The sequence below is a fragment of the Equus caballus genome, chromosome 1 (assembly GCF_041296265.1).
Source record: "Equus caballus isolate H_3958 breed thoroughbred chromosome 1, TB-T2T, whole genome shotgun sequence".
NCBI classification, from domain to species: Eukaryota; Metazoa; Chordata; class Mammalia; order Perissodactyla; family Equidae; genus Equus; species Equus caballus.
This window is the reverse complement of record NC_091684.1, coordinates 126850720-126867302: the sequence shown is the minus strand read 5'-3', so window position 1 is coordinate 126867302 and position 16583 is coordinate 126850720. Positions and strand designations below refer to the sequence as shown.

The 16583-nt window shown below is 48.9% G+C and overlaps 1 protein-coding gene and 1 long non-coding RNA gene across 2 annotated transcripts; one reads left to right on the top strand and one right to left on the bottom strand.

The window, feature by feature from the left end:
• Positions 1-2856: 2856 nt before the first annotated feature.
• LOC138918638 (protein FAM170B-like) lies at positions 2857-5531 on the bottom strand. Its single transcript, XM_070240786.1, has 2 exons — positions 5483-5531; positions 2857-3908 (listed from the first exon to the last, which is right to left on the bottom strand). The coding sequence occupies exons 1-2, from the start codon at positions 5529-5531 to the stop codon at positions 2857-2859; spliced, it is 1101 nt and encodes a 366-aa protein (XP_070096887.1).
• A 1213-nt stretch (positions 5532-6744) lies between these two features.
• Positions 6745-16296, top strand: LOC138917139 (uncharacterized). Its single transcript, XR_011424673.1, has 2 exons — positions 6745-6822; positions 8284-16296. It is a non-coding gene; the product is annotated as an uncharacterized lncRNA (long non-coding RNA).
• The last annotated feature ends 287 nt before the right edge of the window (positions 16297-16583 follow it).

Genomic DNA, 16583 nt, shown 5'->3' with positions numbered 1-16583 from the left:
CACTAGTCCCAGTCATGGGGGCACCACCCTCAGGACCCAGTCACCTCCCAAACGCCCCATCTCCTAACTCCATCACATTGGGGCTTAGGATCCCGACAGTGAATGCTGAGGGGACAGAAACATTAAGAATCTGGCAGTCTCTGAGCAGAGAGAGATGTAGGGAAGGATACACGTGTGTCTTTTAACACTGGACAACTTGGGAGAGGAGTGCAATTTACATAGGAGAGGATGATTCTGATTATACTTTCGATTTACAATACTTTGCAGTTAGACAGATCATAATCAGAATATAAGACCTCTCTAAGTTAGAACATCACAGATATGCATTTTTAAATTTTGCATTGTGAAAAGATAGGCATGAGCCCATCTTTAACGTCAGACACAAAGAGTCCGACCACTGAATGAAGACACACCCTCAGCTGTAGAGGGGTCAGACCCAGCAGAGCTCTTGCTTGCCATTTGGAGACCATGCCTTCTTCTGGACTCTACACCTAGAAATGACCAAAGTATTCTGTGAGGATTAAAGCATCCACCCTCAAACGTGTGCTGAGTATACATGTATACTGGCGAGGAAGAAGGCTGGACACCATGTGCAATTCATTAAGTGACACGCAGACACTGCGAGATTCTTGTTCTCTGCTATGTGCTCCCGCCTTACTCCTCTAACCGTTCTAATGGAAAACTCACCCAGGTGCATTCGAGGCCATTTTCCAAGACTACCCTTAGACGTAGTTAACGGGGATTTCGCAACTTATAGGAAGGAAAAGATTTTGGACAAAAGATCTCTTGGACAGTGGAAAGTCCCAGCCAGCCTCTGCCTCCCACTGGGATTGCCAGACCATTTCCACTCTCGCATCTCTGAGAATCACAGAGATGCGGGGTGGGTGAGCCGAGGAGTCGAAAGAGAGATTTCTTGGACTCTCAAGGTCTGGCAGTAGTGCTCTTTGATTGAGAGAATAGTATGGAAGAGCACGGGGTCAGGGCCCATGGGCAGTCAGAGCTGCTGCTGCCGGCATGGGGACAGGACCCAATGGGCAGTCAGAGCTGCTGCGTGGGGACTGGACCCACGGGCAGGAGGAGCTGCCGCTGCCGCTGCCAACATGGGTTGAGAGTAGGGCTAAACTGAAGGCATAGGTATGTGAGTTTATCTCTTTCCAAGACAAAGGAAAGAACGTGTAAAAGAAGTTGTTAAAATGGCATCAGTGCAGGTGGGGTCTGGTTATTGGCTGGCCCTATAACTTTAGGTCAGAATCAGACCGGATTAAGTCGGGATGTCCTATGCCTCCCGGAGGCTATTGGTGGTGGGGGTGGGGGGAGGAGTCAGCTAGGTGAGGTTACCAGACGAGCACCATAGACAAGACTTAAGTCCTTGCCGTCCCCATTAAGAGTCTCTAGAGATAAGGTCACCCCTCCTTCCTCCTGGGGCAGAGAGGGAGACACCCCCAACACGTGGAGACTTCCTTCACAGATGCAAATGTCTCTCATCAAAGGGCAAGCAAATCCCACTCCTCAGAGGCTCCTTCCCGTCTGCAGTTTTTAAAAGTAACCAGCCTAAAATAATCCTCATCAACAGGATTTCCTTCTTCATCATTAGCACCTGCCTCAAAGCCCTGGCTTCCCTCCACTTCAGACCCTGTCACCCTCAGGAGCCATGTCTGTCCCTCTGAGAAGTACAAACAGGGCAGCCCGTGGATGGATGTGCCAGGCCTGGGAACCCTACCCACGCACCCTGTGCCCTGAGGGTCCCCGTGTCACTCTGCGTCTCAGCTCCCAGGGACATGGACACACCCTGACACCCCCAGCGCTTCCCGGGCCCTTGGACTTGATGCCCTGACCCTAGTTTCTCTGCCCACCATGGAGTCTGGGCATGAACCTGACCCTTCCCATCCTCACCTCGGATCACCCCTGCCTTCATTATAATTCCAGGGTTCACAGGAAATGTCCTCTCTTTTGCTGCTTTATCCTCAGCCAGGTGTTTTCTTGCAGTTCTCTGATCTCAGGATAGGTCCGGTTATACCACAGAACAAAGAAAGAACAGGCAAGTGTCACGGATGTGTCACGACCGGGGGGTAAAGCATGTTTGTTGTAAAGGGGCCAAAAAGTTTCCAAGCTGCTTCCCTTGCACCCTAGGAGACCCTCTGCAGGACTCATCCAGTAACTGGATCTCCTGTTGTGCAGAAAAGGATGGCACCAATGGAGTCTTTCTGCACCAGCTGCCACCTCCACTCCCCCCAAGAGGGAACGGCACATCCCTCCAACCCCGCTTCTCCCAGTGAGGCCAGAGGACTTGGATGGCGAGCTCAGCTTCCTTTAAGAGCCCGCCTCTCCTCTTGCAGGCCCTCCTTCCTGTCTCTCCCTGCACGTGGCTGGGAGCGGAGGCAGGCGGAGGGGCGGGTTGAGGGGCTTTATCCCATTGCTGTCCTACAGACTGTTTCCCCGCGTCCCCGAGTCCTTCTGCTTCCTCCTCCTGCGGACGACTCAGCTACACCCCTTCTCAACCACACTTCCTTTAGAGCTCCCTTGGCTGAGGCGCTCTCCCAGCCCTCCAGAGCCCCCTGAAGTCCCGTTTTCTTTCCCGCCTTACACGGTCGCCATGTTCAGGGTCCCGAATTCCACAGCATCTGGATGGGGCTCTCCTCTCTTCTCCTGGCTGGGCGAGCCTCTGGCCTGACCTGGCGTGCAGAGTCGGCTGTCCCGAGGCCGCTTCATCCACCCCTTCTGGGTGGTGCTCTCCACGCCCTTGGTTGGCGATGCGGACCACGCAGCCTGGAGCGAAGGGTCTCCCGGGGTGGCTAAGCGGTCTGACCCGCGGTCTTCCCCGACAGGCCCCATCCCACCCACAGCCCTGCTCTGCAGTCACAGGGCCTGAGCGCGGCCCTTCAGGCGCGTGCCCCGCGGTCCTTGGGGCCGCGCCCCGCGGCCCTGCCTCTGCCAGGCCTCCTGCCTCTGCAGCCACGCCAGCTCGCTCCGCAGCCGCCTCAGCTCCTGGCTCTGTGCTTGCAGTCTCGCCTGCAGGCGCAGGCAGGCTTCCTCCTTGGCTCGCACCTCCCTGCTCTTGGCCGCCAGCAGGCGCCTCTGGGCCAGCAGGTGGCAGCGTCGGGGCCGGCGCGGCGCAGACGCGGGCCGCCGGCGCTCCAGCAGCTCCTCATAGAAGACGCGGCAGCTGAAGCCCTCCTTGACGCCGCGCTCGGCGTGCGCCACCACGGCGGCCGGGCACGGGAACACGCGGCAGCAGGCCACGCAGCGGAAGCCGTGCTCGCCGGTCACCAGCCACTCCGGGGTGACCGCGCGGGGCGGCGCCTCCTGCTCCTGGACGGCCGGCGCAGGGGTGTGCGCCTCGGCTTCCTGGACACAGGGCTCCGTGTCGCTGAGCAGGGACTCCGTGTCAGCCGGGCTCGGGGGAGAGCCGATGGTGCTCTCCTGGGAGAGCTCGGCCTCGAAGACGCGGGGCCTCTCGTCCACGGGTGCAAACCCGCTTTCGGTTTGCCACGCGACGGCCAGCCCCTTCACGGTGCGCACTTGGGTGTAATAGGCGCACCGCACCCATTGCTTCTCTTTGGGCGACCCGTAGCTGGAGGAGTGGGAGGTCCGCTCCGCTGAAGCAGAGGAGACACACGTCTCTGGGAGTCGGAGGGTCTTCCTGGGCCTGGAGCTCCGGCTTCTGCTTTCCGATGGTGTAGGCTGTGTGGCCCTGTCCTCTTGGGTTGAGGCCTCTGAGAACAGAGTGGGAGTTCCATGAGCTCTGGGGCCTGGGGCCTGGGGCCTGGTCTCTGAGCCCAGGCTGTTGTGTCGGGGGTCCCTGGGGGCCTCTCCGGTCGCTACCCTCCTCCACCTCTGGGAAACCTCGTCACATCTTCGTCCGGCCCCGGCGGGCCCGGGTCCCGAGCCTTCCAGTGCTGGTTGCACTGCTGGGGGTGACACAAGTCCCCTGAGCACAGTGGTACCAATGACAGTGGTACCCTGTGTCAAAGGTCTGTCGTGGGAGACAATACAATACCCTTTGCGATCTTCTGCTTGTAATTGTAGGACCTTCAGGCTAATTTTTCTTTTTTTTTTCCCTAACATTTGTTGAATGCCAACTATGCTACCCCTCTGGGAGATGTTTTCTATGAAGTTGATTTGCTAGGATAGTTAGTTAGAGGGTTAGCGTGCCAACGGGAGAAATGCTCAGCTCTTTTCAACCCGGTATTAGGGGGGGCACTGATAGAAGGAATTCCACTGACAGACATACTAATTCGCAGACTTTGTTAAGGCTCTTGCAGGTTTCCTTCTTTCTCAAACCTTCCTTAACCGAGCAACACTAGACCTTTAAAAAGGCTTGCTCGGAGCTGACTCCTGAGCACTTCCTCGTGAGATGAGCTCCTTCAGTGTGAAGGCAGAAAACAGATGTCCGTGTCTGAGCGCCCTGATCCCCCAACCTCCGTGGTGAGTACGTGAAAACCTCACCGAGGGCATCTGCGGGCTTGCTGCGTCAGCCTCAGGGTCTGTGCATGCTTCTGAGGACGGGGCTGGTTTGGAGAGTTCAGGATGCAGAAAGGAAGTGATGGAAGCAAGCTTTGGGGGTGTGTGGGGGAGGGAGCGAAGGGTTCAGGTAGGACCGAGATGGAGAAGACCTCAGGGGGCAGTGGACAGAATCTGCAGACAGAAGACCAGGAGGGAAGAGGAAACCAGCTGGGCCTGTGGCGAGCAGCACATGGGAGTTGTCAGGAAGTTGGGGAGGAGGCAAGGGGAAAAGGAACTGACTGGGGAAAGGGTCCCGAACTAGGATCTGTAGGATTTCTGGCAGAAACACAGGTTAAGGAGAGATTTAGAATGCGATTCTGAAGTGAAGCTTTGCTGTGCCACATCGTAGAGCCCTAGGGAGAGGTGGACGGGAGACAGAGGAGGAGAAGGCAAGGCCTTGGACTGAGGGTAGTGCTGTCTGCCCAGGCCCCCTTCTGCCCCAGCCCTGGCTCAGAATGAGGGAGACCTCTGGGGTCGTCGTGGGGTACCGGGCCAACCACCCAGCAGCCTTCCATAACTTCTGGATTACTGTTTTTGCCGCCTCGCCTGATGTATTAATTCCCTCTCAGTAGAAAATGCGAGGACAGTGAAGGGGACAAGTCCCCTCGCCCCTTCTCCCCAGTCCCACGCCGTCTGCCCCAGGGGCTCCCTTGCTTCCTGCCTTCGCGTGGCCATCAAGCCCTTCCTAGGGCTCAGGCCTGAACAGTTAAGTTTCTAGTCTGAGCCAATTGAGGAAAGACCCTCAGACTCACAGTAGGGGGTCCTTCGGTTCACTCACTCACTCCTTCACTTAGTCATTCATGTTACGCATGTGTTCGTTGTCTACTAAATGACACAGTACGTTCACAGTGAAAGCCTCAGTGAGCCTCAGGCCTCTGGCCAAATCCTTCATCTTCGCTCTCCTGGCCATCTGTCCGGGGAAATCAGACCCCTGGCTTCCCAGCTCCCATCCATCAGACTGTTTTCCTCCTCTCCTTACCTGGGGTCTCAGAGATAGGCCTCTTCCTCCCGGATTGCCGCCGATTCATCCTGTCGGGGCAGAGGTGAACTCCCAGGATGGTCTCCGGAAGGATCTCTCTCCCTCTTCCCAATCTCAGCCTCTCTTGGGTCGTAGACTCTGAGTGAGTCCTCAATGTCTGTGAGTCGGCAGCTACAGGCGCTGCCCCACAGGGAGATCCCGGATCCACAACCTCTCTGTGAGCAGTTGGGATCTGAGTGAGCTCCGAGTCTTCCAGTAAATCCTGTGTGATGTCACCGCTGACATAGCTCAGTTCCGAGGGCCCAGTTTGAACGTCAACATGGCAACAAGAAATCACGGCAACAGTTGAAGTAGGGGTGAGGAGGGCAGCTGAGGGAAGGTGATATAATAATCACGTAATAAAGTGATTTGGAACTTTTCCCTGCCCTCAAGGGGCCTCCCATCCATTTGGAGAGAGGGTGAGAGGGCAGAAAAGGAGAACAGACTGGGATGGGTGATATCTTTCCCCGAGGCCTCTCCTGTGCCTCTGTTTGGAAGTCACCTCTCCAGCCCTGGTCACTCAGTGTCCCCTCTGAACCCCTCTCAGACCTCCTTTGCCTCTGAGCCTTCTCAAAGGCTGTTCCCCCTGACTAGGAGACCGTCCCTCCCCTCCCTCCTGGGTCCGCCCCTCCCACGGGGAGGCACAGTGGTGTGGTGCATGGAGCACCACTGGGTTTGATCCCTGCTCCGCCACCTGCTGGATCTTGGGCCAGTCAGTGGACCTCTCTCTGCTTCACTTTCCTTTTTTATTTTTTTTTAAATATTTTATTTTTCCTTTTTCTCCCCAAAGTCCCCCGGTACATAGTTGTATATTTTTAGTTGTGGGTCCTCCTAGTTGCGGCACGTGGGACGCCGCCTCAGCCTGGCCTGACGAGCGGTGCCGTGTCCGCGCCCAGGATCCCAACCGGCAAAGCCCTGGGCCGGCGAGGCGGAGTGGGTGAACTTAACCGCTTGGCCACGGGGCCAGCCCCTCTGCCTCGCTTTCTGATCTGTAAAATGGAAAGGACTCTCTCCACCTGATAGCATCATTTGGAGGCTGAAGAGGTCAATCCGTGGAAAGCATTTAGAACAGTGACTGTTACAGGAGAAGACTATGCTAATGGTCACGGTTACCGTTGTACTGCAGGTCACAGCTTGCTGAGGGTGCGCAGATTAGCTGATGTCCTCGCCCTGAGCATGCAGAGCTCCCGAAAGCCCCCGTCCTTACGCTCCTCCAGGTCCACGGGAGAGGCTCATTTGAAAATCTGTCTCCTTGAATTGGACCGTAAGCAACGTGGAGGCAAACACCGGCTTGCTCTCAGGTCTGTAATCCCAGAAAGTAGGAGAGCGCCTGACACGTAGTAGGCACTCGACACGCATTTGTTGAATGAATGAATGAATGAATGAATGAATGAGTGGTGACTCCCACAAGGACTCCTCCATCCTAGGCATCCCCTGCAGAGCTGGACTGTTTGTCCTGGCAGCTGGAGGCACCATCGCTCCCAAGTGAGCATTTTGCCCCCGTTCTTGACCTTCCCAGTCCCAAGCCCTGGAAAGTGTTAGCGGGAAGCTCCTTAGCCCTCTGCGTGTTTCCCCTTGGGACCAGTGAGAAAGAGATAGGATTGTGGCCTCCGGAAAAGCGTGGACTCAGGACCTCCACCTGTCTGGGAGATTTAGGAGGGCTCTTGGGGAAAGCCCGCCGTCCTCTCTTGGCTTGGATTTTGCTTCTGTTCTGGAGGCATTTAGAAGAGGAACCAGTAAATCGTGGAACCCTTTGAGGAAGGATTTGAGACAATGGATGTGGTGAGCAGAGAGTGTGGCCTGACTACTCAGAGGGACTTGAAAACCCTCTGATGGCGAGAGAGGAGGCTTGTTTTGTGCGATTCCAGAAGGCAGGACAGGGACGAGTCGGCGGAAACATAATAGAAAATAAGATGTGTGCTTGTTCAGAAATGTAACATAAATGCCCCAATATCCTCCTCCTATCTCCTCAGAGTTTTCTCTCTCCAGGCCACCGTGCCACCCTCTTGTGTACCGTGCCCTCCGGAGAGCATGTGTTGTTTCTTCAATGCACTGGACCATTTCCCACCTCCTCACCCCCCTCAATTTTGTTCCGGTATCACTTCCTGTTTGAATTCCTCCCTGCCCAACCCCCGGTGGAATTTCCCACCCCCTGCTGTGTGTCCTACTGTATTCAAGGAGCGCTTTGGTATAGCTTAGAAAGCACATGATTGCGTTTTCTTTTGGTGATTATGAAAATGGCCACACATTCTTCCTGTCTCTGCATCCACATCCCTATGTGATAACTTTGCACTACATTTCTCCAAGGGCAGGATTCTTTCTCCGTTCCTTGAATAAAGGCTGGTTTTATGATTCCTTTGGTTATTGCAACAGCATAAAACCTGATTCAAGCAGAGACGTGAAATGGTCTTACCATTGGGCTTGCCATCTTGACCTTTTTCAAACCCTGACAACCCGTGAGATTGAGCCCAATCCAGCCTCCCGGATGATAAGCCGCCCTGTAGAGATGGATCTCACTGCAGCTGCTGAGTTGATTTTTGAGCAACTGGCCCGCTGCTGACCCAGCAGCTGATGGCAGATACATGAGCAAGTCCTGCAGAGAGCAGCTGAGTGTGGCACAGCCCAGGAGATCCCCAAATTGCCAACCTGCAAAATCATGAGCTAATTAAATACTTCTTGTCTTAAGCCACTGCATTTTGTTGTTTTGTTACACAGCAGTTGGTACCTGATCCCGTTGTCAACTTTACTATTTCTCTTCTCAGACAGTGAGGAACCTCACCCCCTTTTTTTTGAGGAAGGTTAGCCCTGAGCTAACATCTGCCACCACTCCTCCTGTTTTTGCTGAGGAAGACTGGCCCTGAGCTAACATCCGTGCCCACCTTCCCCTACTTTATATGTGGGATGCCTGCCACAGCATGGCTTGACAAGCAGTGCATAGATCCACACCCGGAATCCGAACTGGCGAACCCCAGGCCGCCGAAGCGGAACGTGCGGACTTAACCGCTGCACCACCGGGCCAGCCCCTGAGGGACCTTTTCTTAGTCATTTTTGAATCAAGAACAGAGGTCTTAGGGTCTGATATGTAGCCATTATAGATAGATCTACAGATGAATGAATCATATGTATATGTAAGTGTATATGTAAGTATGACTTTGTGCATAAACGAATGTTCATAAAACTATCTTATATATGATTATACATATATCTTATATATGATTTTTGTTTTGGGGGTTTTTTTGGTGAGGAAGATTGGCCGTGAGCTAACATCTGTTGCCAATCTTCCTCTTTTTGCTTGAGGACGATTGTCTCTGAGCTAACATCTACACCAATCTTCCTCTGTTTTGTATGTGGGTTGCCACCACAGCATGGCTTGACAGGTGGTGTAGGTCCGTGCCCTGGATCTGAACCTGTGAACCCCAGGCTGCTGAAGTGGAGCACATGAACTTAACCACCACGCCATGGGGCCAGCCCTTTATGACATTTTTTAAAATAAACTAAATTCTACCTCAGATGCTCTTCTTCCCAAACTGAGGAAAAATTAACCTTAAATTTTCTTAGGGTGCCACCCCCAGAGTTGTGCAATGATGTCCAGGGTCTAATGAAGGAGCGAGGCATTGGAGATGAGCCTCAGCACAGCCACTGTCCTATCCTGTGTGGTGTCTCTGGAAGCGTTGGCTGTGTGTTCCATCTTGGCTGGAGCATGAGCCCCCTGCCAGGGCAGAGGCCCACATTCAGATTTGCCCCAGGTGCCTTCATTTCTCTCCCAGGTGCTGCCTCCTACTTCAGGGCACTGGCAAGAAGCAGGCCTGCCCTCTGCAATGTCTAGAACTCTCCTCTCCCACTGCCCCACCTCCCCCTCAGCCTCCAGTTCACTGGGTGTCATCACTTTGGTGAGCTGAGGTTTGGGGGCAGACCCCCAGAGCCATGTGCTTTTGGCAGCGTCTGCCTTGCAGAGCCCACTACCTCCTTGAAATGAGGTATGAGAAGAAGAAAAGTAGAGGAAGATTTTACCTGAAATTTAAGGTTTCAGTGACTATCTTTCCATGCATGTTCAGTGGGCCGTGCAGAAAAGTCCCTTCAGGACTTTTCCAAGTTGCAGGATGATGGAAACAGAAATTTTAATTGTGTCAATATCTGCAGAGAGGCATGCAAAGAGCAGTGGCGGCTCCAGGTGAAGCTCCTGGATTCGCCCCCATCCATCTCTCTTGGCATCTTCAGCAGCACACATCTGCAATCCCTGGAAGTCACTAGAAGTGTCAGTGAGTCCTTCGCATCTCTCCTCAGAGCGTCTTTCAAATCGCCCAAGTAGTAAATGCTTTATGCCCACTGTCAGTTGCCTAATTAGGTGTTAAAAAAAAAAGATATCTGATAGGGCAGCAGGTAAAACCAATAAAATCAAACTGAAATCTCTGCCTCTTATTTTTGAGTTCACAGAGTCCCTTTGAGGTAGTTTACTTTACACAGGTTCATAGTGAAGAGAAGAGACCTTAGGAACAATAGATCCCTCGCTGCTGTTATGTTGTAAATGCGTTGTGTTGCTTGGGTATGCCTACCACCCATAAGTGGAAGATTGACGAGGACAGAAGCTTGCCTCTTCTGTTATCAGTGTATCTCTGGTGCGCTGGACAGTGCCTGGCACCTGGGTAGGAAACGCAGGAAAATATGTGTTGAATGAATGAATGAGTGTTGGTGAGTTTGTTAACTTTGCCTTGCTGTCTTTATTTACATCAGTGAAAATAGAGATTACTATTCATCCAATTCAGGATTAAATAAGATGAGAAGAGAGCTTGTATAACAAAGTGATAGGAAAAACAAATAAGACTTTCTGTCTGCACAATTGAACATATCCCTTGTCACTTTGCTTTGGAGGGAGACACTCGGCATCTTGCACACACATTGTAGGGTGTGAAAGCCCTGGGGTCCATTGGTCTGGCTTTGTGTAGAAACGCAGAAAGTGATTCAATCAAAAAAGAAATCCTGCTCCAGTTCAAGCATTACCTTTTAGAAATTTTTTAAGTGAGTAAACAATATCTGAAAGTAGCATAATTTCCATGTTTTCTTACTTCCAATTTTGGGAAAGAGGAGAGGCTGGGAGGCCGATTTAGAGTTTTGAAAATTTAGCCAATTTGGAATAGCTAAAGAGAGGGCACACATTTTTACTCTCTATTGTCATTGATTGAGTGTTCATGACATAGGCCGCCATGTTGCACAACTCCAGGGGTTGCCATTTACATCACAGTTCATGCAAATAATACTTCCTGGGGCTGTCCAGCACACAGCCTTCACAAATGCATTTAGTGCCCTACTGACAGTGTGTCAGACAAAGTCCTTTGTATATTCAATTTTATTCTCCACGCCACTCTTTGAAGTAAGGGTGATTTAGAGAGCAGCAGACTGTGACTTAGGTTAGATGACTTGTTGAAGGCCACAAATTAATCATTGCAATCCTCCAAACTTTCCAGCCTCCATCAGTGTCGTTATGCCACCAAATTATCCGGAAGGGACTCTGGGAATTGATTAGTCCTGCCACCCTATATTTGGTGCATATTTTGCCTCAGGCCACATTAGTTAGTTCTCGTGATTCCTTACTCATGCTCCTGTCCTGACAACATGCCACGAGGCTAAGAAATCCTACTGAAGATTCAGACTTGAGTGAAAGCAGTGCAGATTCCACTGAGAGCACTGATTCCCACTCACAGGAACCCGAGGCCTGAATTCACATTCTGTCACCTGATCCCTCCAGGAGGTTTGGCTTGTTCCTCCAAGATGCTGCTTCTCCTTAAGCCTCCATCTCAAGCCTAGAGGAGGACCTCTAGGAAGGCAGAGCAGAGCTGAAGGGCCCAGGATCAGTGATAAGGGAGACTAGTTGTACCAGCCTGTCCAGGGGCCTCACTCTGTGTGTGGCCCAGTGTGTGGCTCTGTGCTTGCCGCCAGAGAATTCAGCATGCAGCACTTCTGTTCTGGGTCACATGACGACAGAAGTCTGTAGGGCTCTGGGCATCTGTTCGTGCCCCCCAATGTAGCTCTCCTTCCACCTCCCTAGAACCAGATTAAGATCCAGTCCAACTCAACAGTGTTTGCGCATGTAAATTGAATGGTCATTTATTGCTGCAACAGCTGGGGCTTTTTTGTTTGTTTGTTTGTTTGTTTGCTGAGGAAGATTCACCATGAGCTAACCTCCCTGCCAGTCTTCCTCTGTTTTTCAGAATGTGCGTCACCAGCACAGCATGGCCACTAACAGAGCGGTGTAGGTCTGCACTCGGGAACTGAACCCGGGCCGCTGAACTGGAGCACACTGCACTTCACCACTAGGCCGCTGGGGCTGGCCCCAATTTTCTTTTTCTTAATAGTTTCCAGGTAGAAAATTGTGCATTTCTTTATTTTAAAACATTCTGTCATTACGTTTTAATGGCGTTTCTTAAAAATAGAACACGACTGGGTTTGAGAGTCTAATCTGAATTTCCGTGCTCTTTTACTGAGATTTTTGTAATCTTTTCACCTTGTTTTCTTACTGCTACATTTAGGCTCAACTCTAACGTTACATTTTCTGTTTTCTTTTGTACTTTTTCGCTTTTCTACTTTCCCAGCTTCTCGTTAGAGTGCTTACATTTCCCCTATTCCTTTTTTACCTTCTAGTGGTTTGAAAGTTAGTAGTTTAGTGGTTTAGTAGTTAGTAGTAATTTACTAGTTACTCTTAGAATTTTTTAACATGTGTATTTGATTTCACACTTTATAAAGTTCATATCTATGTTCTCCCGCAAAACAGGATAAAGACTGCATTTTGGACACCATAATATTTAAAGCTCCTCCGGTTAATTAGTAGTAGTCATAGTGCTTTATTTATTTCTTTATTTTTTGTGAGGAAGATTGGCCCTGAACTAGCATCTGTTACCAATCTTCCTCTTTTTGCTTGAGGAAGCTTGTCACTGAGCTAACATCTGTGCCAGTCTTTGTCTATTTTGTACGTGGGATGCTGCCACAGCATGGCTTGATGAGCGGTGTGTGGGTCTGCGTCCGGGATCCGAATCCGTGAACCCCAGGCTGCCAAGGCACAGCGGGCGAACTTAACTACGATGCCACTGGGCTGGCCCCTAGACGTAGTGCTGTATTTTTAATCGTTGAATCTCATTTAGATTTACCAACATGTTTAGCCATTTCTTTGCTCACTGTTGTCGCTTGTCACCCATGCCTTCCTCTGGGTTCGATTTTTTTATTACAGGCACGTATGCTATTAACAGTGCTTTAAGTGATGATCTTCTGCTAATAAACACTCTCAGTCATTGTCTGAAGATGTTTTTATTTCATTCTCACTACTAAACTGCAGTTTAGGGGTCTTCCACGGCTTCTGTTAAGAGTTCAGCTGCTAAGTCTAGCTGTTACTTATATGTTACTCAAGAACGTTCATCTTTTTGATCTGGTTGCTTTAAATTTTTTCTTTTTGATTTTGGTTTTCTTCAAACAGTATGTTAGTTGTTTTATTTTGATGCTGATGTTTTGGTTTGGGTTTTGTTTTGTTTTTAATTTTTGCGCTTGGGGTTCACAGGGATTTGAATCAGTATCTTGATGTCTTTCATCAGCTTTTGAAATTTCTCAGCCATTTTCTCTTCAAATATGTCTTCTGCTCCATTCTCTCTTCTTTCCTTCTGGAACCCCAAGTACACATATGTTAGCACTATATCCTCTATGCTTTTAATCTGCTCTTCGGTGTTCACCATCCTTTTGCTCTCCATGCTTCACTTTGGGTGTTTTCTTCAGACCTTCTTCTAAGTCACTAATTCTCTCTTCAGTTGTGTTTAATCTACTGTTAAACCCACTCATTGGGGATTTATTATTTTGGTTACATCTTACATGTTAGAATTCACAATTTCTTTCTATTTTGCAGCTTCAAGTTCTCTGCAAAAATTCTCCACCTTGTCTTTTTTCTCCTTGTATATAACAAGCACAGGTATTTTAAAGTCATATCTGATCATGCTAATAACTGAACCTCTGTGGGTCTGTTTCCACTGTCTGTTGTTTCTGCTGTCTTTTGTCCATGTTGCTGTGTCTCCTCCTAGCCTGGTCATTATTTATTGGTGCCAGAGGGGTTTTTTGCAAAAATGTTTGTAGAAACAACTTGAAAAGGTTCTTACCTCCACCAGAGAACATTTATGTTTGTTTCTGCCAGTCTCCTAGGATCAATACCAGCCCAGGACCCCTTCAAACCAGGTACAAGAGCTGAAGTGATTTGGAGCTGAGCTCAGTCCCCATGACCGCCTGTCTGCTTCCAGCTCCCACTCGCTCCTGTCTTACAGTCCCTGAAGGCCCCATCCCCAAGCACGGGGTGCTTACCAGGGTTCCACCTCCTCCGTATTGTGGTCTGGTATTTCTTCTCCATCTTCTTAGCAATATGAAGCCTCAGGTAGATGGTTTTGTCCTTATTTTAGTATTTCGTTAAGCTTTCATAGTTTCCTCAGCGAGAATATTGATCAAAATTTCCTAACTCACCATTACCAGAGGTGCAGCTTTGTATTTTCCAAAACTGTTTTGTTATATTTTGTCCACCGTTTCCATGTAGCTCAGCCTAACATGTGGCCAAACCCTGTTTTCCAAATTCTCTGTAATGTGTATATATATATATTAATTTTAAAGTCAGTAAAAAGTTATTTCCTTTACAAATAATCCTTTTCATCATATTTAGGATGAATGATGAGGCAGGTTTTTTTCCCCATAAGAACTGAAGAGACTGTAGCTCATCTGCATTGTGTGTAAGTGACGTTTACTGACTGCTATGTGCCCGGCCCGTGGTGGCTCACATGCTTTAAAGCATTTATCTTCCCAACAACCCACAAGATAGAGACTGCTATTAACTGCATTTTACAGTCAAGGAAAATGAGGAGACACAATTATTTGTGACAGAACCAAGGTTCAGACTAGACGATCTGATTTCTGAGCCCACACTCTTAGTGCAACCCCCCACCCCACTCCCCCACACTAACTGTGTAGGGCTGGCTTAAAAGAAAACTCTTCAAATTAAAATAGGATCCTTCTGAGCCTCACTGAATTAAAAATAAATGGGGACTGCATATATTTGACACCATTAGTTGGCAAGATATTCTATATGCACCAAGAAATCTACATTCGTGAAATTCCTTCCACAAGTGTTGACAAAGATGTGGAGGAACTGGAACTCTCCTACCCTGCTGGTGGGAATGCAAAATAGTACGGCCACTTTGGAAAATGATTTGGCTGTTTAGAAAAAGTTAAAATTGCACCTACCATAATACCTATCATATTGCTAACTATTTACCCCCCGATAATAAAAGCCTATGTCCACAAAACCCTTGTACGTGAATGTCTATGGTGGCTTTTTTTATTTATAGCCCAAAGCTGGAAACGACCCAAATGCTCATCAACAGGTGAACAGATAAACAAATTTTCACATACTCATCCTATAGACTACTTTCTTGTTAGTGCTGTCAGCTTGATTCCGACTCCTAGAGATTCTGTGTCCTGCCTGGTCTTTTTGCACCATCCTCTCACTTATAGCACTATATCAGACAATGCTCCGCTGCTGTTTGTAGGGTTTTCATGGCCAGTTTTGGGAGACAGTGGGTGGCCAGGTCCTTCTTCCTAGTCTGTCTAGTCTAGAAGCTCTGCTGAAACCTGTCCACCATGGGTCACCCTGCTCATATTTGAAATCCCAGTGGCAGAGCTTTTAGCATCACAGCAACATGCAGCCGACACAGCGTGACAACCGATGAATGGGTGGTGTGGTTGCCTGACAGGGAAACGAACCCGGGCTGCGGTGGCGAGAGTGCCAGACTTTAACCACTAGACCACCAGAGCGGGCTGCTACAGACCACGACTTGGCAATAAAAAGGAGCAGCTATTGACACACTCAATAACATGATGGAATCTCAAAATAATTATGCTGGTGAAAGAAGCCAGGCAAAAAGCAGGACATACTGGATAATTCTATTCATAAAAATTCCGGAAAACGCAAACCAATCATAGATAGGTCTCAAAAAAGCAGGTCAGAGGTTAGCCTGGGAATGGTGGGAAGCAGGGGCTGAGGGAATTGAGAGAGGATGAATCCAAAGGCCACAAAGAAACTTTTGGGGGTTGATGTAAAAGTTCATTATCTTGACTGTGCTGATGGTTTCATGTATGCGTACGTGTCAAAACTCATCTGATTATGCACTTTAAAATAAGCAATTAATTGTGTGTCACTTATACTTCAATAAAGCTGCAAAATTTAAATTAAATAAGAACAAATAGAGAGTATATGCATTTGATAGCCTTAATTGGTTAGATATTCTGTGAATACCAAGAAAATACACATTGGAAAATTGCTAACATGACTTCTTAGCCTCTGATTACTTTAATTCCGAAATATATCTGTCACCCCATGTCTATATGATGTCCATACTACCAGGTTAAGTATGAAAATGGATATATTCTTGAAATGATTTTAAAGAGCATATTTGATTTTAACAAACAAAGGCTACTTCTGATGATAAAAATTTCTCACCGTATGTTTCATGAATCTTGTATTTTGCACTCAAAGATAGCATAAACCATCCCAAATATGGACATTTCCCTCACATGAAAATAAATCCTCTTTCCTCTACCACTTGGTTCTCTAGGGAGCTTCCAAACAACATTCTATCCTGGTTGTTGTAACTCCGGCAAGTAAACAGAGACAAATATGCACAGCTAAATAAAATTATCAATACATAATAATGTCCTTCTGTTTTAGTTTTGTGCTTGGAATAAATGTTTAATTTCCAAGAAAATATGGGTGTGAATGTAATCTTTGATTTCATTGGTGCTTGATTAAGCCCCACGCCTCTGTGCCTATCGCTAAGCTGGGTTTTCATTTTGCTGTGGTTTGCACATGGCTAAAGCGTTTCCTTTTGAAATGAAAATAGAAAAAGTCAGTGTATCAGCTTCAAAAAGCACCTCAAGCAGCATCCGCATAATGACTGGAGAGAGAAAGCAGTTATGGGTTTTCTGTTCACCAAATCCTAAGCAGCTTAATTAGCCAGTAAAGACATTTGTAGTGGGTGAAATGCACTTTGTT